At 46.4% G+C, this 21,646-nt stretch overlaps 1 protein-coding gene across 2 annotated transcripts in view; it reads left to right on the top strand.

Moving 5' to 3' along the window:
• atp10d (ATPase phospholipid transporting 10D) overlaps positions 1-21,646 on the top strand; it is a 269,873-nt gene that overhangs the window by 187,441 nt on the left and 60,786 nt on the right. For both annotated transcript variants that reach the window (XM_085969712.1, XM_085969722.1), the window contains 3 exons: positions 1,630-1,724; positions 8,723-8,849; positions 9,772-9,956. In XM_085969712.1, the coding sequence (XP_085825838.1) occupies positions 1,630-1,724; positions 8,723-8,849; positions 9,772-9,956 (407 nt within the window). The remainder of the gene's footprint in view (positions 1-1,629; positions 1,725-8,722; positions 8,850-9,771; positions 9,957-21,646) is intronic.

Consider the following 21,646-nt stretch of genomic DNA (forward strand, 5'->3'; position numbering starts at 1 on the left):
GGTCAAAAGCTTTTTGTAGCTCAAGTGTTTTACTTTCTAGTAGACGCTGGCGTATAAATGGAGAGGCAATCCCGCAGATGAAAGCATCACGAATCATTTCTTGGCGGTACAGCTCAGCTGAGGCTGCCTGAAAGTTACAATCTACGCTGAGCCTGCGAAGTTCTTGCAGGAATTCGTCAATTGATTCCCCTGGCCCTTGTCGGGCTGTGGCCAGTAGATGTCTAGCATAGACCTCATTTGGGGTCTTCGCATACAGTTTCTTAAGTGCCCGAATCACCTCTTCGTAATTATCCCATTCATCAACATATTCGAACACTTTTGGGGTCACATAATTGACAAGTATCTTCAATTTAGCAGGAGCATCCACTTTACATTCATCCAGAAAATTCTCAAAAGTACGATACCAATGCTTCCATACCCTGCCAGCTGCTGGTGTATTCGGGTCCAAGTCCAGACGAATAGGTCTAAGGATTTTATCCATGATGGGTGGTTCCCTGGATCCTTAACTTCCGAGTTTGTCTGAAGGTCTAGTATTTGTCAGTGTAAATACTAAGTTACTTAAATTGATGTAAGAAAAGGAGACTGACCATCAAGTAACTTTAAAGTAAGCTTTAAGTAACTTATAAACACACTATATACAAGAGAGGTCTTTACCATGCCTCTGGTAGAAGCCTCTTACAATACTGAACAGACCAGTATTTATACCAGTCCAACAGGAAGTGACATTTACAGGAAGTGAGGTATGTACACAGTTCATAGTTCATAGTTCATAGTTCACAGGAAGTGATGACATAACTTCCCGGAAGTTAGCATTTTTATCACAGTGTGTTTGATTAATAAGATATGTCAATTAAGTTTAAAACAATTGTGTTTATTTGTGGGATATCACAGCCTTTATTTTTCATGGTACAAATAAATGAGGTAGAGGGAATCATTTATAGTGTCAGCTATCATGGAAGCCAGGAAGGAAAGTTGGTGGTCAGGGGTTGAGTGAGAATAGGGCCAAGGGAACCTGAATGTAACAGTCCAACAGAATGGTACTTATTACCTCCGTGGACAGGAGAGAGTGGTGGGTTTAGTACATAGCCTGCAATGCACAGGATCATTTTAAAGGGTAACTGTTAGTCCTGTGGTACACTGTCTCATTCATGGCACACATAAGATTGCAAGTTTCACTGCATGGGAGCCTTGGCCTGTTTATAGAAACTGGCAATTTGATGTGAGCACAGTTAAAAGTGTTGGGAGAAAGCTTGAATTGTAACGTTTATGGAGGATACCTGATCAGATGTTTGTATCACACAAATTTACTGGCAATTTACTAGGCCATGAGTGCATCATGGTCAAACCATGAGTGGGAATATAGGTTGTATCCCACAGTCCTTTGTTACTGAAATAATAAATATTTGATGTAAAATTGTAATTGCAAACTATATTGACTCACAGATTGCAGAGTGGTTCTGTGATTTCACTGTGCCTTTCTTTTACCAACAGACCACCTGTTTTCAATGGTAACATGGGTCATGGTTAATTGTATGTGAAATGGAATCAGATATGGTTTCTGTCATACAGTGTATGTGCAGTTTGCAGGGTTTTGAGCTGGTTCTTCGTTGACTCGTGTTTATCTTGCAGGCCACAGGCAACAGAGGGCCATTCAGGAAAGGACACAGAATTACTTAGACTATTATGCCAAAGAGGGTCTCCGTACTCTATGCATTGCTAAGAAGGTATGAAAGTAAGAACACGCATGATGAATATTGTAGATATAATATCACACAATGTTGTGTGTTAAAAAGCAGTAACACATCAGGGAATGGAGATGAAATAGCATGCAAGGCAATGCTCACGGTTTATCAACATTGTCTCAATTTATTACTGATTTGAATGCATCTGTTTTATGGTATAGTCTTTATAGACATATAGGATGATTTATTACCTCTTCCTGTGTTTTGATTTACTGTTTTTGGTTTACTTGGCAACGGGGTAACGTGATAGCCAATAGGGGAGAGTGAGCTCCTGCTTATATGTAGCCAAGTGGCCAGGCTACATATATATCACTTGATTACTGCAGAAGAAAATGAGCTAGAATACTATATAGAATTCTAAATTACATGCACATTTCAATGATTGGAGTTAATAGTAGTAGTAGTAACCACACACCAGTAGCGGAAGAAAAGAAACTGCTTCCAGGCTACTCCATTCCACTCTGAGGCAGCTGCTCAAAGGTACTTGAAAGTGGCTCCTGCAGTCCTCCTGAGCACAGTGGGAACGTGCAAACAATCAGGCAGCTGAAATATGGGCCTTAAGGGAGCTTGTGTAGGAATCTGTGTTCTATTGCAACTTGGCCCCCAGTACTCTTCGTGTTTGCATGCAATCAATTTTATGCAAGTTGCTTAGTGTTATATAAATCTTGTCACATACTTCAGCTGTAACAAAACAAAAGCTTATGCTCTGAGTTGCCAACTGCGTTGATGCCCAGATTCACTGCAACAGCATGGAATGTTATTTTCACTGTCCTTTCCTATACACCAGGATGACCATATTTTCTAAACCGAATCCAGGGAGACATAGGGTGGGAGCCCAGCAAAGTCGTCAGGATGGAAAATGTAGGTTGCGCAGCGTAGCGAGGCAAATTTTTTAGCAGCCTATATTTCAACAGTTGCACACATACACTACAAATGCGAAACAAATGTGCATAAAATTACCGCAGATGTGATGTCCCACTATTGAAGCACATTCAGACACCAGACCCCCCCCCCCCCAGTGACTGAGGTCACATCTGACCCCTCCACAGTGTCTAGGATTAGCCTGCCCCTGGTGACTGTGACCGGGCCCTCCCCCGCAGCCTCTCCCTCACCCACTCCTGTTGCCATTCTCCCAGGCACTTCCGGCGGCGACTATCCAGCAGCACGAGCCCGGCCGGAAACTCCCCGGCACATGCCCAGAAAGATCACCTAGTCGTGCATACGCAATGGGGCAGAAATTCCTCCCCAAACGCGTGAGTACGGAAGGGGTACTCACGCGTCTGGCCGGAGGAAATGCCGGTTTTCAGCATGCACAGTGCATGCGCTGAAAACCGGCATTTCCTCTCCTCTAACCCAAGAGGTGAAGAGGCTAGCGCGTGCGCTGTAGGGGGCAGCGCGTGCGTCTTGGATTTCCTCTGTTTTGGGGGATTTGCGCATGTGTAAAGGCCTCCGGTCTTTACGCTTGTAAAAAGCACACGTAAGTATTTATTTTTACAGGTAAGTGGTGTTTGTGTAATTTAGAAAAAAAATTTCCACAGGTTTATTATTTTAAAGAATCTACAATAAGGTAAGTTTAGTTTTAGACCCTTTTTATTAAAAATTTATTTTTTTCAAAAAAAAAAATTATTGTTTAAATTATTTTTTTAAACTTATTTATACTTAATTTAATGATTGGGATGTTTTTTAAATTTGTATTTAAAGTTTAAATAGTGTTTTGGGCCCCCGTAGTTTTCATGAGTTTGACGGTTCTTACTCTCAAACTCATGAATGAACCTTCCCCTCCCCTGATTGGTTGTACAGTGCTCACCTGATCCCAGCCGGCACATCGCACTAACTACGCCACTGGATCAGGTAAGCACTGCGCGCTGACATCTGAACCGAGCCTGTGACAGGAAATGCAAGCAGGCCCGGGCTTCAGATGTCAGCGCGCAGGGTGAGTGCAGATCGGCGGCTTGCACGCGCAGCAAGCCCCCGACACCAAGTTCTGGGCCAATAAGTCACTCTGGCCATTATACAAGTTATTGTTTAATTTAGCCTTAGAGCAACAAACTGACAACTCGGAGGTACATTCACTGCTCAGGGATACACTTCGGGGACGAGTTTTGTGAACCAGGGACTCTTCCGGGGACATTATTTGCCCGGGGATACAGTACCTCATCCGGAACTGTCCCCAGAATATGGGGACGTATGGTCATCCTACTATACACCATGAATGCTGTGGTAACCCTTTATTCTTGTGTGGGAGAGTAAAATGGGCGGCCAATTCGCTACTGGCATAGACCAATTTCACCACCAATTTGTTTGTTAGGCCTAATGACTATAAACAGGTTTAAACATTATGGGGGAGAAATTGGGTGAGTAGCGCCACCTGTTAGCACCTAAAGAGGCAGTCAGTGGCTGTAGCGCCACTGGCTGCGTCTCCGGCGATTTTCAGTAGGGGCGCTAATGGTGGCGTTAGGCATTTGCGCTGCGCCGCCACCGATGACGTAATCGGTGTGCGCAGCGCCCCATTCGTGCCCCGGTCGCGATATTTGGTAGCGAACGCTGCAGTTGCGCCACTCGCTATCCGCGCCCGGTTCACGGGGCCTTACTGTGCCAGCAGCGGCGCAAGTTAAGGTGGAGGTGCAGGGCGGCTGCTTTTTCGGCGGCCGCCTGCCAGCACCTCCGTCCCCGGCCTCCTAACCCCCCGCCCCCCCCCCCCCCCGCGGCATTGCCGGCTGTTTCCCGAGAGCCCGGCACTTCTCCTTGGTGCCGGGCTCGTTTGCCGGCACTCGCGATCAGGGATCGCGCTGTTGCAGGCACCTCCCCCTTAACAGTGGGAGGAAGGCCTGCAGTACCGCAGCGTGCCGTGCCGCAGCATGTGGCGCTGCGGCACGTTGCGCTGCGATAATCAGTTTCAGCGCCCTAAGAGGGACGTGGAGCGCCTCGAGCCTCACCCCATCTCCCTCGAGGGGCACTGAAACTGAATTTCTGGCGATCGGTATCACTCCGATCGCTGCGCTAAATCCTGCGCTCAGGCGACTTTTGCGCCACTTTGGCGCCCCAACCCAATTTCTAGGCCTATATTACCAAAGCACCTGGGGGCTGACAGCTAATCAGATATTCTAGCATTTATTGCAAAATTGAAATACCAACTGTACCAATTTTTGATTTATCCAATACAAGGCACCTGGAATAAGGGGAAGGTCCTCTATCTATGACCAGGACCTGTCTCTTCTAATCTCTGTCACCATACAACCCGAATTCCCTGTGTCTAATCACGAGTGCCTTTTGGCTGTCACTCCAGACCCAAGTCCATTACTTTTATCTCCCCTTTTTTTCTCCTCACCCCTCACGGGCCTTTCTACCCTGTCTCCTCCCCTTCCTGCCAGCCAGTTTTGGTTTCCTCATCCCCCCCCCCCCCCCCCCACCAATCCCTACCCATACCGATCATTACTCCTCTGCCTTCCTATTCTCTTGCTGCTGTTCCAGGCTTGAATGCCCCATGAATAAGCCTACAGATACACTCTATGCCTTTCTTGTAATCTCCAAAGGGTTTATCGAGGCACCCATTGCTGCCTTCCTACTAGCAGCAACCCAAACTGCCCCATCCTTCTCTCTTGCCAACTTTCCTGCCCAGCATGCCTACTGGGGGCTAACCTCGCCAACTTCTTTCCTATCCTAATCACCCACCCACCGCTAACTCTTTGGACTCCATTCCTCTCCACATTACCCTCCGAAATGCCCGTTCACTAATAAACAAGGCCCTTGCCATCCATAATTGCATTGATATCCTAGCTTTGATTGAAACTTTGTTCACAGGTGATGTCCTAATCAAAGTGACAAATGACATCCTCTGTGACTGACCATGCTTTATTATCACTCCTTGTCCTCCTCAACCACACTGAGGTCACAATCTACCACACCATCTTCTTCGAATGCTTCTCCTCTGGTGTCGAGTTCAATGGGTCTTGTCTCGCTTGGTTCCATTTTATATTTATCTGATTGTAGCCAGAGCATCTCCGGCAATGGTTTCTCTTCCCACCCCCACACTGTTACCTCCAGAGTCCATCAAAAATCTATCCTTGGGCCCCTCCTCTTCCTCATCTACATGTTGGCCTGTCCCTTGTCGGCATCATCTGGAAACATGGGGTCAGCTTCCACATGTATGCTGCCGATGCCCAGGTCGACCTGTCGACCACCTCTCTCAGCCCTTCCATTGCCTCTGTGTTGTCCAAACGTCCAGTGCTGAATGCTCGGCAAGTTCCTCCAGCTAAATATTGGGAAGACTGAAGTTATCTTTTTCGGCCTCCGCCATAAACTCCATAACCTTGTCACTGATTCCATCTCCCTCTGGCCACTGTCTCAGGCTGAATCAGACTGTTCACAATCGGGGTGTACTATTTGAACCCAAGCTTAGTTTCCGACCCCATATCCTCTCCATCACAAAGACTGCCTACTCCCACCTCCATAACATTTCCTGACTCCATCCCTACCTGCTGAAACCTTCATCCATGCCTTTGTAATTTCTAGACTCTACTATGCCAATGCTCCCATGGCTGCTCTCATGCTCCTCCTTCCATAATCTAAGGCTCATCTAAAGCTCTGCTACCTGTATTGTGGCCCCACCAACTTACTCTGACCTTCATTGACTCCCAGTGCCCCGCTGCTTCAAATTGGAAGTTATAATTCTTGTGTTTAAATCCTTCTGTGGCCTCGTCCCTCCCTAACTCTGTAATCTCCTCAAGCCCTACGACCCCCTCCAGCCTCTCCGTTCCTCTGACTCTGGTCTCTGGTGCTTAACCCCCTCCCCTCATGCTACCATTGGCTGTCGTGCCTTCAGCCACCTAGGCCCCATGCTCTGGAATTCTCTGGAGCACACCACCTCTCCCCCTTCCTCTCCTCTTTTAAGACCCTCCCTAAAACTCATCTCTGACCAAGCTTTTGGTCACCCCTCCTAATATCTCCTACCTCAAGATTTGCGTCCATTTTTTTCCTTACACCTTCGTGAAGTGCTTTGAGACGTTTTATCTACACTAGCGGATGTTATATAAATGTAGATTCTTGTTATTAAGACAAAGTTTCATAGTATTTAGGTTTTTTTTTTTGCTTTCACCAGTTTTCTCTCCTTGCTGATGTATAGTCTCCGGTACCTTGTCCAAGTGGCCCTTATTCATCTGGAAACCTTCATGGTGACTGTCAGCAGGCAATTTGACCTTTGGGGGCACGATAGTCAAGTCTTGATGTCATCAGACTTCCACACTTCCAACAGGGGTTGCTGAATAGTGATCGGGATTAGCAACCCTCACCAACTATCTGCTTTTAACCCAGAAGGCTGATTGTAGCACTCAACTGCCATCCCAGCTAGGGTCACCAACTTTGTTGGACATATTCCTGGAGGTTTTATCACATGGACTTTGAGTGACATTTCCTGTAATATACAAACAAAAGATAAGCGTCATGTCCTTTGAAATGGTTTTTGTCTCTTGAGTACTTTTATAGAATCATAGAATGATATAACACAGATGGAGGCTATTTGGCCCAGTCTGCCTGTGCCAGCTCTTTGGTAGAGCTATCCCACTCCGCTGCTCTTTCCCCGTAGCCCTGCAACTTTTTTCCCTTCAAGTATTTATCCAATTCCCTTTTGAAAGTTACTATTGAATCTGCATCCACCACCACTTCAGGCAGTGCATTCCAGATCACAACAACTCGCTGTGTAAAAAAATATTTCCTCACATCGCCTCCGGTCCTTTTCCCAATTACCTTAAATTTGTGTCTTCTGGTTACCGACCCTTCTGTCACTGGAAACAGTTTCTCCTTATTCACTCTATCAAGACCATTCATGATATTTGAACATCTCTATCAAATCTCCTCTTAATCTCCTCTGCTCTAAGGAGAATAACCCCAGCTTCTCCAGTCTCTCCACATAACTAAAGTCCCTCATCCCTGGTACCATTCTAGTAAATCTCTTCTGCACCCTCTCCAAGGCCTTGACATCCTTTCTAAAGTGTAGTGCCCAGAGTTGAACACAATATTCCGGCTGAGGCCTAACCAATGTTTATAAAGGTTTAACATAACTTCTTTGCTTTTGTACTCTATTCCTCTATTAATAAAGCCAAGGATCCCGTATGCTTGTTAATACCCTTCTCAATGTGTCCTGCCACCTTCAAAGGTATGTGTACATACACCCCCAGGTCTCTCTGTTCCTTCACCCCCTTTAAAATTGTACCCTTTAGTTTATATTACCTTTCCTCATTCTTCCTACCAAAATGTATCACTTCACACTTCTCTGCAATAAATTTCATCTGCCATGTGTCTGCCCATTTCACCAGTATGTCTATGACCTCATGAAGTCTACTAACTCCTCCTTTACTGTGACATTGGCATCATTTTCTTCTCCAGTGAAGACAGTTGGTACTAAGATGCACTCTAGGACTATGAGATGTCAACTGAAGCAGTTTTGGCACACAGGAAGAATATGAAGTAATGTGCTCATAAGGTGGATGCAAATACCTCTGAGTACTCTTTTAACATCATCCAATCCCAGAAGCTAATGAGTTACCTTGGAAACTGAATGCCATCTGCTTGATTGCGTGCATTCCTGTTTGCTTATTGTTGTCTTAGTTTGGAAGCTGATGCTGCCGTTGGATTGGAAGGACAATGGTGTCTTATGTAAAATGTTAACCTCTTGTGTGTAGAGACTTCACAGCTTTATGCATTGGACAGGTACAAACTGATCATTCTGGGCCTTTCTAAAGATGGTCATATTGCAAATTGAGAAATGTGAAAGAAAACCAGATATTCATCATAACTTTGGAATAAACTATATATTATATATATATTATATCTTGCTGCAGCAATATAAATTTACAAGTAGAATGCTACAGCAGTTATCAAATACTTTTGTAATGATAGATTTTACAGAGTTGGTCAGTGTCCATATTTAGAGATAGTTGGGCTCGAGACAGTTCAAGCTAAACCTCACATTTTCTTTTCTGCAGGTGATGAATGATGCTGAGTACACAGAGTGGCTAAAATTCCATCTCTTGGCACAGACAAGTATAGATAACCAAGAGGAGCTCCTGCTCGAATCAGCTCTGAAACTAGAAACTAACCTAACGCTGCTAGGTAAATAACCACAATACAAACCGTGGAGCGTTCCACATTCTTACAGCAGCTTAACTTGATGTATTTATTTTAGTATTGTGTTAAGGATGTGTTCAGAATTTCTAAATGCTTTCCTCGTGGGTGGTGACTAACTCTGGGGGAGCTGCTGAATACGGTTCTAACAGAGTCTTGTGCAGGTTGCCTTGTCTGTTTACATCCCTATCCAAACAGATTAGATTGTGGGGGACTGTGGTTTTAATTTTTTTTAATGAAGCTGGACTTATTTATGCACCTGCTGTAAAATACACCATTTTTTTCCACATTCCCTTGAAAAACTGCTGGTGAAATCTTTTTTTTTAAGAAGAACTATGTCTGTGGAATTGCACAAAGGGACCAGGATTTTCCGCCAGCCTGCAATCTTTCACACATTCACTTTAATTAGTGAAAAACCGCGGACTAACAAACACAGTAGCAGAAAACTTCACCAAAGGAGTCGTCTCGGGTGAAGCAGGGTTAGAGGGTGGGGAGTAATTGGATCAGCGCACAGGTTTTGTAGGCAGGAAATGCATGCAGACATAAGACTTGTAATATATCATATTCAACCACTGAACCTACCAGCAAACTTGACCCCATCTTCACCTGGCTTCCACATATCCACTTGAAACTGGGATCATTAGAAAGGCAGCAGGAGCAGTTTTCCACAGGCCTGCACCCTGATCCCAGGAGCTACTGCCCTACTTTGGAGGCAATAACTAAAAGCTGATCATTTGGAGCCATTTTCATGATGTTTCAATAGGCCTGTGAACTTAAGCTCAAATCCATAATTTTAGATGCATTAGAAAACGTAATAATGCTTAAAACACAATCATGTAGCTAATTCCTTGATTTGTTCCACTTGATTCTGTGTGTGGAAATAATGAACAATTTGTAATCCCATGTTTAGGTGCTACGGGCATTGTAGATCGCTTACAGGAGGGTGTCCCAGATACTATTATGGCACTTCGAAAGGCAAGGATAAAGACCTGGGTCCTAACAGGAGACAAACAGGAAACTGCTGTTAACATTGCCTACGCCTGTAAACTCCTAGATCAAAAAGACAGCATTTTCACTCTTAACACACAGAACAAGGTAAATCGAAACCTATGTGTGCTGCATGGTGGTGTTAGGAATATTAGAAATTATACACAGTATTTAAAAATGTGAACAGAATGAAAGTTCTCATTGAAGATATTCTTTATATTTAAGCAAGTATCGAGAGTAACTGGAGTTTAGTGATGGGGACAGCACTTTTCCCACCATTTATTTCAGAATTCTTTTGCTTTTTGGCTTGATCACCTCAAGATCTTCTGTTGCTCCCTTTTCATGCCCAAGTCCTCTAACTAATCTAAGATAATTCTGGAGAGTAAGAACAGCTCCAAATTCCTGTTCACAATAAATGATCTCCTCTGACCATCCACTGAAATTTTTATGCTCAGTTCAGACAGCAAATGTGAGGAGGTTATGGATGTTTTAGTGTCCCAAATCAAAGGCATCTGCCCTGCTGCCTCTAATCAAACCCTCACCCAGCCCTCCTCTTTGATCAATCCCCTCCCTCAGGGCTCTTTCCCTCCACCCAGCTCCACAGTATCTCCTCCATCTCTTCCACCCCCACAAACATATAGAAATATAGGGCACAGAAGGAGTCCATTCAGCCCATCGTGTCTGTGCCGGCAGAAAAAGAGCTATCCAGCCTAATCTCACTTTCCAGCTCGTAGCCAAGTACTTTTTAAATGTGATGAGGGTTTCTGACTCTACCACCCTTTCAGGCAGTGAGTTCCAGACCTGCACCATCCTCTGGGTGAAAAAAGTTCTCCTCAACTCCCCTCTAATCCTTCTACCAATTACTTTAAATCTATGCCTCTGGTTATTGACCTCTCGACTAAGGGAAATAGGTCCTTCCTTTCCACTCTATCAGGGCCCCTCATAATTTTATACACCTCAATCAAGCCTCCCCTCAGCCTCCTCTGTTCCAAAGCAAACAATCCCAGCCGATCCAATCTTTTCTTACAGCTAGAATTCTCCAGTCCTGGCAAACTCTTCATAAATCTCCTCTGTACCCTCTCTAGTGCGATCACATCTTTCCTGTAATGCGATGACCAGAACTGTACGCAGTACTCTAGCTGTGGCCTAACTAGTGTTTTATACAGTTCAAGCAAAACCTCCCTGCTCTTCCATTCTATGCCTCAGCTAATAAAGGCAAGTATCCCGTATAAAAACAGAAAATGCTGGAAATACTCAGCAGGCCAGGCAGCATCTGTGGAGAGAGAAACAGAGTTAACGTTTCAGGTCTGGGACCCTTCATCAGAACTGGAAAAAGTTGGAGATGTTAAAGGTTTTTAAGGAAGTGTAGGAGCAAGGAGAGGGGGGGGGTGGAGAGGAAAGAACGAAAGGGAAGGCTTGTGATAGGATGGAAGGCAGGAGAGATTAAGAGACAAAAGGGATGATGGTGCAAGGCAGAAGAAGATGGCAATGGAACAAGTTAAGAAACAAAAGATGAGTCTAGATTAAATGAAAATGGCAATGGCGGAATCATCAACAGCTGCCATGTGGAAAGAAATAGGAACAGAGGTTATGGTCTGAAATTGTTGAACTCGATGTTGAGTCCAGAAGGCTGTAAAGTGCCCAATCGAAAGAGATGTTGTTCCTCGAGCTTACGTTAAGCTTCATTGGAACCATGTAGGAGGCTGAGGACGGAGAGGTCAGAGTGGAAGTGGAGCGGAGAATTAAAGTGACAGGCAACCGGAAGCTCGGGGTCACGCTTACAGACTGAACGGAGGTGTTCTGCAAAGCGGTCACCCAATCTGTGTTTGGTCCCCCAATGTAAAGTATCCTGTATGCATTCTTAACCACCTTATCTACCTGTTCTGCTATCTTCAGGGAAGTGTGGACATGCACTCCAAGGTCCCTCTGTTCCTCTACACTTCTCGGTATCCTACCGTTTATTGTGTATTCCTTTGCCTTGTTAGGCCCCCCCAAATGCATTACCTCACACTCCTCTGGATTGAATTCCATTTGCCATTTTTCTGTCCACCAGACCAGTCCATTGATATCTTCCTGCAGTCTACAGATTTCTTCCTCACTATCAACCTCACAGCCAAATTTTGTAGCATCTGCAAATGTCTTAATCATGCCCCCTACATTGAAGTCTAAATCACTGATGCATACCAGAAAAAGCAAGGGACCTAGTACTGAGCCCTGCGGAACCCTACTGGAAACAGCCTTCCAGTGACAAAAACACCCATCGACCATTACCCTTGGCTTCCTGCCACTGAGCCAATTTTGGATCCAACTTGCCACTTTCCCTTGGATCCCATGGGCTTTTACTTTTCTGACCAGTCTGACATGTGAGACCTTGTCAAAAGCCTTGCTAAAATCCATATAGACTACATCAAATGCACTACCCTCATCGACCCTCCTTGTTACCTCCTCAAAAAATTCATTCAAGTTAGTCAGACCTGACCTTCCTTTAACAATTCCATGGTGACTGTCCTTGATTAATCTGTGCCTTTCTAAATGACGATTAATACTGTCCCTCAGAAGTTTTTCCAATCATTTGCCCAACACCGAGGTTAGGCTGACTGGCCTGTAATTACTCGGTCTATCTCTTTCTCCCTTTTTAAACAACAGTACAACGTTCACAGTCCTCCACTCTTCCGGCACCACACCTGTAGCCAGAGAGGATTGGAAAATGATGGTCAGAGCCTCCGCTATTTCCTCCCTTGCTTCTCTTAACAACCTGGGATACATTGCATCCGGGCCTTGCAATTTATCTATATTTAAAGATGCTTACCCCATTAATTTTTCCCCTCTCATTATGTTTATCGCATCTAATATTTCACACTCCTCCTCCTACAATGTCTGCATCGTCCCTCTCTTATGAAGACAGACGCAAAGTATTAATTAAGGACCATACCCATGTCTTCCGCCTCAACAAAAAAGTGACCTTTTGGTCTCTAATAGGCCCTACTCTTTCTTTAGTTATCCTCTCGCTCGTGATGTATTTATAAAACATCTTTGGGTTTTCCTTGATTTTACTTGCCAATATTTTTCATGCCCTCTCTTTGCTTTCCTAATTTCCTTTTTAATTTCATCCTGTACTTTCTATACTCCTCTAGGCTTTCTGTAGTATTGAGCTCTCGGTATCTGACATAAGCTTCCCTTTTTTGCCTTATCCTACCCTGTATGCCCCTTGACATCCATGGGGCTCTAGATTTGGGAGTCGCACCCTTTTCCTTTGTGGAAACGTTTTTGCTCTGTACCCTCACCATCTCCTCCTTGAATGCCTCCCACTGCTCTGACACTGATTTACCTTCAAGTAGTTGTTTCCCGTACACTTTGCTAAATCACATCTCAGCTTGGTAAAATTGGCCTTTTCCCAATTAAGAACTTTTACGTCTGGTCTGTCTTTGTCCTTTTCAATAACTATGCTGAATCTAACTGAATTATGATCACTGCCACCAAAATGCTCTCCCACTGATACCCTTTCCACCTGCCCAGCTTCATTCCCTAAAACTCAACCCAGAACTGCCCTCTCTCTTGTTGGGCTTGCTACATACTGGCTAAAAAAGTTTTCCTGAATGTATTTTAAAAATTCTGTACCCTCTGTACCTTTTGCACTGATTCTATCCCAGTTAATATTAGGTTTTAGAAACAATAATCAGGGACAAAATTAACAGTTACTTGAACAAGTGTGGATTAATTAAGGGAAGCCCGCATGGATTTGTTAAAGGCAAATCATGTTTAACCAACTTGATTGAGTTTTTTGATGAGGTAACAGAGAGGATTGATGAGGGCAATGTGGGTGACGTGGTGTACATGGATTTCCAAAAGGCGTTCGACAAAGTGCCACATAATAGGCTTGCCAGCAAAGTTGAAGCCCATGGAATAAAATGTACAGTGGCAACATGGATGCGAAATTGGCTAAGTGACAGGAAACAGAGAGTAGTGGTGAACGGTTGTTTTTCGGACTGGAGGAAGGTATACAGTGGTGTTCCCCAGGGGTTGGTTCTAGGACCACTGCTTTTCTTGATATATATTAATGACTTGGACTTGGGAGTACAGAGCGCAATTTCAAAATTTGCAGATGACACAAAACTTGGAAGTATAGTGAACAATGAGGAGGATAGTGATAGACTTTAAGAGGACATAGACAGGTTGGTGGAATGGGCAAATTAGTGGCACATGAAATTTAACGTAGAAAAGTGTGAAGTGATACATTTTGGTTGAAAGAATGAAGAGAGGAAATATAAACTAAAGGGTACAGTCCTAAAGGGGATGCACGAACAGAGAGACCTGGGGTATATGTGCACAAATCGTTGAAGGTGGCAGGGCAGCTTGAGAAAGCAGTTAAAAAAGCTTATGGGATTCTGGGCTTCATGAATAGAGGAGTATAGAGTACAAAAGCGTGGAAGTTATGATGAACCTGTATAAAACACTGGTTTGGCCTCAACTGGAGTATTGTGTCCAATTCTGGGCACCGCCCTTTAGGAAGGATTTGGCAGAAGAACCAAAGGCAACATGGGGGAAACCTTTTTACTCAGCGAGTGGTTAGGATCTGGAATGCAATGCCTGAAAGGGTGGTGGAGGCAGACTCAATCGTGGCTTTCAAATGGGAGTTGGATAAGTACCTGAAGGAAAACAATTTGCAGAGCTACGGGGAAAGGACGGGGCTCAACGGGCTGAATGGCCTTCATCCATGCTGTAACCATTCTATGATTCTAGGTTAGTTGAAAGCCCCCTACTCATTCTGCCCTATTGTTTTTGCAATTCTCAGAAATTTGCCTACATATTTTCTCTTCTATCGCCCTCTGACTATTTGGGGGTCTATAACACACTCCCAGCAGTGTGATTGCCCCTTTTTTGTTCTTCAATTCAACCCATATGACCTCATTTGATGATCCTTCTAACATATCATCCCTCCTCATGGCTGTAATTGTTTCTTTAACCAATATTGCGACCCCCCCTCCTTTTTTATCCCCTTCTATATGTCGTCTGAAAACCGTGTAACCGGGAATGTTGAACTGCCATTCCTGCCCTTCTTTCAGCCATGTTTCAATAATAGCTATGATATCATACTTCCACATGTCTATCTGTGCCCTCAGCTCATCTACCTTATTCCCTAGACTCCTTGTATTGAAGTATATACTATTAAGCACTTTCAAAGTCCTTTGTCTATTTTCTAGCCTTTGTTTCCTCTGCCTTCCAAACTCACTTACTAATTTTCTGCCTTCCATTTCCGCTTTGCTTCTCTCCCTTCTGAATCTATGCTCAGTTTCCCATCCCTCTGCCAAGCTACTAGTTTAAACCCTCCTCAACAGCACTAGCAAACCCCCCCCCCCCCCCGTGAGGATATTGGTCCTGGCCCTGTTGAGGTGCAACTCGTCCAGCTTGTACAGATCCCACCCCTCCAGAACCAGCCCAATGCCTCAGGAACCTAAAACCCTCCTTCCTGCACCATCTCTCCAGCCGTGTATTCTTCTGCTCTGTCCTCCTATTTCTGTACTCACTAGCTCATGGCACCGGGAGTAATCCGGAGATTACTACCTTTTAGGTCCTACTTACTAATCTCTTTCCTAGCTCCCTAAAATCTACCTGCAGGACGTCGTCCCTCTTTCTATCTATGTCATTGGTACTGATATAAACCATGACCTCTGACTCTTCCCTTCCCCCTCACAATGTCCTGCAGTCACTAAGTGACATCTTTGACCCTGGCACCAGGGAGGCATCATACCATCCTGGAGTCACTTCTGCAGCTGCAGACATGCTTGTCTGTTCCCCTAACTATTGAATCCCCTATCTCTATTGCTTTCCTAACATTCCTCCTTTCCCCAACCCCTGTACAGGTGAACTACCCATGGTGCCTTGGCTTTGGTTGTACTCCCCAGAGGAACCATCGCCCTCACCAGTATTCAGAACAATATTGGTTAGTGAGCGAGATGCACTCGGGGGATCCTGAACTACCTGCATAGTCCTTGTCTTTCTGACGGTCATCCTTTCCCTCTCTGCCTGCAAACTCGTAAGCTGCAGGGTGACCACCTGCTGAAACGTGCTATCCACGTAACTCTCAGCCTCGCAGATACACTACAGTGATGCCAGCTACTGCTCAAGCTCTGCAACCCGGAGCTCAAGCTCCTCCAGCTAACGACACTTCCTGCAAATGTGGTTGTCCAGGACCCAAGAAGAATCCTGGATTTCCCACGTGGCACTGGGACTGAGGTGCCCTGCCATGCCCCTATTTATTAGACTACTAACTAAACTTCTTCGTTTAACCCACTGCCCTAACTTAAGAGAGAAAAAAAAGAAAATTATTTACTGAAGTTTAACAAGAACCACTGAGATACTAAAAACAAAGGCCTAGAAATTCGAGATCGCTAAAAATCTGCCGGTGGCACCGTGGGCTGGAGTTAACAACCGCTGAAATTAATGGCGCTGGCAGGACCCAGATATTGGCAGTGGTTGCTAATTAACATTAGCCCAGCGCTAAACTCCGTGCAATGGCCGTTTTCTACTGTACATGGTGGTAGTCCCAGCAGGAGGCTCAGTGTAGTGTGGCCGTAGTGTCGTTGCAGCAAGAACAGCCTTCACTTAAAGCAACGCTCTCATTTTAGAAAACAGTCCGGTCCCTTAAAGGGGAACTGCATTCTAAAATGAAAAAAAATAAAATTAATTTAAAAGTAGGCAGTTTTTACACCTTACAGCTCAACTGCCTTCTGGAAAAAAATTAACGTTAAAAAGAATTCCCAAATGGGAGTCTTCTGCTCGTAAAGCGGAATTCCCTTCTGCACCTAGAAAAATGGGCTAATTGCTTCAGCACTAACACAAATGGCTCAGCAAGCCAGGGAAGGGGCACCCAGGGTCGTCTCGCACACAGTCCTCCAGTTTTCTGCAGGGGTTCAACACTGCAAGAGAGGTCCTGTACCCACAGGGGCCAGGAGGCCCTCCAGAAAGAACAATGTGGGACCAGATCACCGAGACCGGCCCCCACAACCTGGCCTCAGTGTCCCCCTTCCAACCCTACTGCTCCTCTAATGTGGCCCCAGTGGCTGCAGCAAGGCTGGTGAAAAGCTGCTGAATCTCTGATCCAGAGACTGCAGATGGCCTTGAAGGACACCCTCGACCAGCTCTGGGCCTGGAGGGCCCAGCTGCAGACTGCACCAACTCTGCATGGCCGGCAGCAGTCTGGGTTGGCTGGGTTACAGGCTGTGGCAAGTGCAATGGCAGAGTGGCAGTGGTGGGAGCAGGAATACTGTCATCCTGAGAGAGGACAGCACCTTCCTGCTCAACCAACACACTGCCACTCCCCCGGGGGCAGAACCACAGCATCCAGAGCAATCTGCTCGAGCACAGATTGCTGGCCTGCTGCGGCACCGTGAGATCCTCGGTGGACAGTGGGCAACTTAGCGAGGATGGCAGCAGTCAGCACTTGCGTGACATCAATCTGAGACTACATCAGAGCAGTCTGAGACTGGACGGCACCAACCAATGACTCGATTCCAGCACTAAGCCGTTGCATTGGCTCGGCCTGTGCTGCAATAGATGCTGCCACCTCACCCATTACACACAGCATGGGCTCTGGGTCCCCATGGTCTTTCTGCAAGTCAACCATCCTCTGCAACGAGGCAAGGATGGGATCGAGGGTTTACGCACAGATGACAGCTGTGCTGGCGGCGGACTCCTCCACGCTCCTAGCCAGTGCAACCATGCTGTCGGGCACCCTTGCCATTGCACCCATGAGCTCAGTATGCATGCTCATCGCCTGAGTATTCATCGCCGCGATATCGAGGTCTTCATCCGAGTCCTGTGCAGCAGAACTCATGCGCGCACTCACCTTCCGGGGAGATGGCCCCCGACTTTCCCTTCCCCCATGGCATTGCTGCAGCCCGCTGGGTCCCAGAGTTACACCCACATCAGAGCCATTTCCTTTGCTGCCCTCCAGTGACTGCGTGGCCCCAGTATCGGATGTCTCGCCCTCGGGAGACGCAGGCAGTGAGGCTCCGGCTTGGTATTCATCCTCTTCTGCGTCGCTGCCACTGGGAGGCTGAGGGACAGGCTGGCCAGATGGTGGCTCGCTATCTGAAAGCAGGAAGGCACAAGAGTGGCTTTAACGTGAGGGCAGGGGGGCAGGAAGGGAGCAAGGAGTGTAGACAGTATGGTTAGATGGAAAGTGTTGTGAGGGGGAAGTGGTATGAGAGAGGCGAGGGAGATGATGAACATACCATTGCTGTCCCCAAGGGGGTCGACCTCTCCAACTGCCACAGCGCCCATGACATGGCTCGCGATTAGTCTGCGCACTCGCTCCTCCAGCTGTGTGAGGGGGTGCAGCTCCGCCTGTCCTCCTCCTGTGCGTTATTGCTCCCCCCTGTTATGAGAAAGCTTGACCTGCAACAAAAAGGACAGCGTGTGAGTGAGTGTGCAGCCATGTGTTTGGCAGATGTGCCTATCATAGTTGAATAACCGTTAATGTCTGCAAGGTGTGAGATGCAGATGTGACTTTTAGTAGATTGGCATAGTTGTTGGGTGAATGTTGGGGATTTGGCACTTTATACCATCTGTGCACAGAGTGAGGTTGAGATGGTGGGATGTAGAGGTATTTCAAGTATCTACTCACCCTGACCATCCGAGTGAGGTCGTTGAACTTCTTGCGGCACTGGGTGTGAGTCCTTTGGAGAAGGCTTCTGGATAATATGTAATGGGCCACCTCCCTCCACACCTGTTGGTGTTCCAGAGCCACCAGTGCCTGGTCACTGAACCGCCGAGCTCTCTCCCTGGGCCTCTGAGCAGCCATGATAATCGTTGTTGAAGATTTGCACCTCCTTACAGGCTCAGGTCAAAAGCAGCAATGATCAGGGTGAGACTGTGCAGCATGACGGACCTCCCCTTTAAGAACTGGAAGGTGGCTGTATGTCTGAGTACAAGGTAATTAACAGCGCCTGAGCTTGAGTAGCGCTCTGAGATAGCGCCCCATTCCCTGATGTTAGCGCCCTAAGGGAAGTGTGTAGTGATTGATTTAATGCTCCAATCACCTCCACCTGGAGACGAATTTCCCGGTTGCCAGCGATAATTTGCGCCGGGCGCTAAATTTTGCGCCTGGCCAATATTAGCGGACCAAAATGGTCGATACCACATTTTTCCCCCTAGATATCTAGATCCATAGCTTAGAGTCCTCGGGTTCTGTGGCTCCACTCCTCCTTTTGAATTGGATGTGAGAAACCAAGTTCCTACTATCACCAAATTCATCCACTCTGTTTGCAATCCACTCTGATTGAGATTCACCCAGCTCTTGTCTCCAAGCTCTGTGCTCAAACATGTCTCTTCTATTATGCCCATCACCTGCACCTTGAACTGAACCCCTGCCCCCCAGCTCGTGAACTTCCCCATCTCATTCCTATGATCACTGACATCAACCTGTCTCAGTCCTCTGGCTTGGCCCCTACATCTTAAAAAAAACCTCTGTCATTACTCCCCTCCTCAGAAAATCTACTCTCAACCCCTCCATCATTACCAACTTACTGCTTCCTCTCCAACGTTCTTCCTAGAATCCTGGAACATACGCCTTGCAATTACACTCCATTTGAAGCCTTCCAATCAGGCTTCCATCCCACCCACACTGATCAAAGTCACCGAAAACATCTTATGTAACGGTGCCTCCTTGACTTCTCTGCTGCCTTTGACACTGTTGATCACTCCATTCGCCTTGAACATCTCTTTTCCACAGTTCGGGCTGGATTTTCTCAATGGGAGGCTTTTGGAGGCGGGACTGCTGCTTACCGGCTTTCAATCCTGCCTCCATCAGCTTCTGGCCAACCAGCGGGATTTTCCCCTGATTGACCCGCCCAGCGGACTCAGCAGGCCAATTAGGGTGAAGTCAGTGACAGAGCACGTCAACGTATGACGTGCCATCTGTCAAGAACTTTTGAAAGAAGAAATGTCATCGTTTGACAGTTCTGTGAAGCTATCAAACACTTGACATTCTGTATAGTTTGATGAGTCCTTGTGTTCAGGACTCATCAAACCTTTCAACTTTGCAGAAATCACCTGGCTGTTGGTTCGGAGGATCCAACAGGCAGTCTGTGATATCTACAATGGAGATGTCGGGACTCCGGCTCCACAGTGGCTGAAGGCTGTAGGCAGAAACAAAGGTAAGTGAACATTTTCTAACACTTTACACTCACCTTATATACTTACCACTCCACACTTGCACCCATCACTCACCTCTACATCGCACTTTCAGACCCCTCCGACCCCCGCAGACCTTCTACTCGTCTCCTACACCCTGGCGGGGTTCCCCGAGGTCGGGAAGCCTTCACTTTGGAATGAAAAATGGGGATAATCCTATTTTCTGCCCGTTAACTACCTGTTAATAGGCAGTTAATAGGCTTTAATCCCTTTCTCGCCTCGAGGAGACGGGACCCAGGGCAGGACGGCTTCCCACCTCCTGGCAAGAGGGCACAAAGGCGGGTTGGCGGCGGGTTTGCCACCCGCCCCCAAATTCTGCAACTTTACTGGCAGTCCCGCCTCCTCGGGGCTGACAAAATCCATCCCTTCATCTCTATAGCACTGCTTCCTCCTGATTCCATTTCTGTTTCTTGCACTGTAGACATTATATCGCCTCACATAATTTTTCCTCTGCGTCTGCACAGTCAGCTTTAATGTGTGGCAGTGTTCCATCCCTTGTCATCATTTACCTGCTATCCTTTGGTGATCTCTGGCACCGATATTTACGGGGAGAGTGCTGGGAGATGGAAATGGCTAAGGAAACCGGCAAGGCCCGGGATGTGAAAATTCTGCTGAATTTAATGGCAGGACCTCATTTTCATTTTTTTCTTCTGTATCCTGCCCGGCAACCGGCCAAATTGACAGCCTGGCCAACTACCAGGCGGGAAAACCAACAGCAGGAGGCCGCAGCCGGGAATTCTTGGGGATGGTCCCTGGTAATTGAGGGGGTGGGGGCGGACGCAGTCATGGCATGGAGAGAGTAACATCGGGGCTGGTGGAGGGGGAGGCCGGGGAACGGGGTGGTGGGGGTGGGGGGAAATGTCGGCTTTTGGCAGAGGGGAGATTGAAGGTTTCCTTGATGGTGGTGGGGTGGAGCACACCTGCTCCTCCTGGCCCATTAGGAGTACTGAGAGATCCACCTTGTGGAGCTGACAGCTCCCACCTCCCTTTCACTGCCAGGTTTCCCGACCCCTGGGAAACCTGCACAGCAACTGTAAAATTTAATTCGGGCTCCCAATTGCGCTGTGGGAGCCCAGTGTAAATATGTTAATGAAGTGTCCCGCATCTCCATGGCAGGACACTCGCAAGCCACAAAACCCGCCACTGTAAAAATGGCAATGCGCATGCATGCGGCGGGTTGAGGTCACGTTACCTTTTTTTCCATTTTTGTCCACCCCACCCCTGACGGATTCCCACCCATCATGACGGAGGGGGGATTAATATTGAGACCTCTGTCTCACATTGACCTTTTCTAACTCACAACAATGCACGGATAAGATAATTAGTTGACTTCAATATTCAACTTTCTTTTGAAAATTGAAGTAATGTGAACTGAAGAAAAACTTTCACTATTCTTTCCATCACTGAACCCAATTTCTCGCTCTCTTCCTCACTCACACAAACAACCTCCATTATTTTAAATATTAGAAAATCAGTTACTGATGAAATAAATGGCAGTTGAAGACAAAACATTCAGAAAGCATTTTGAATGACTAGTGGTGGCCAGATTGTGGCAGTCAGAGTGAAAGGTTTCTTTAGGCAAAACCATTTATAAATGTGGACAT

The sequence above is a fragment of the Somniosus microcephalus genome, chromosome 2 (assembly GCF_052327205.1).
Source record: "Somniosus microcephalus isolate GS21.2 chromosome 2, FLI_Smic_1.0, whole genome shotgun sequence".
NCBI classification, from domain to species: domain Eukaryota; kingdom Metazoa; phylum Chordata; class Chondrichthyes; order Squaliformes; family Somniosidae; genus Somniosus; species Somniosus microcephalus.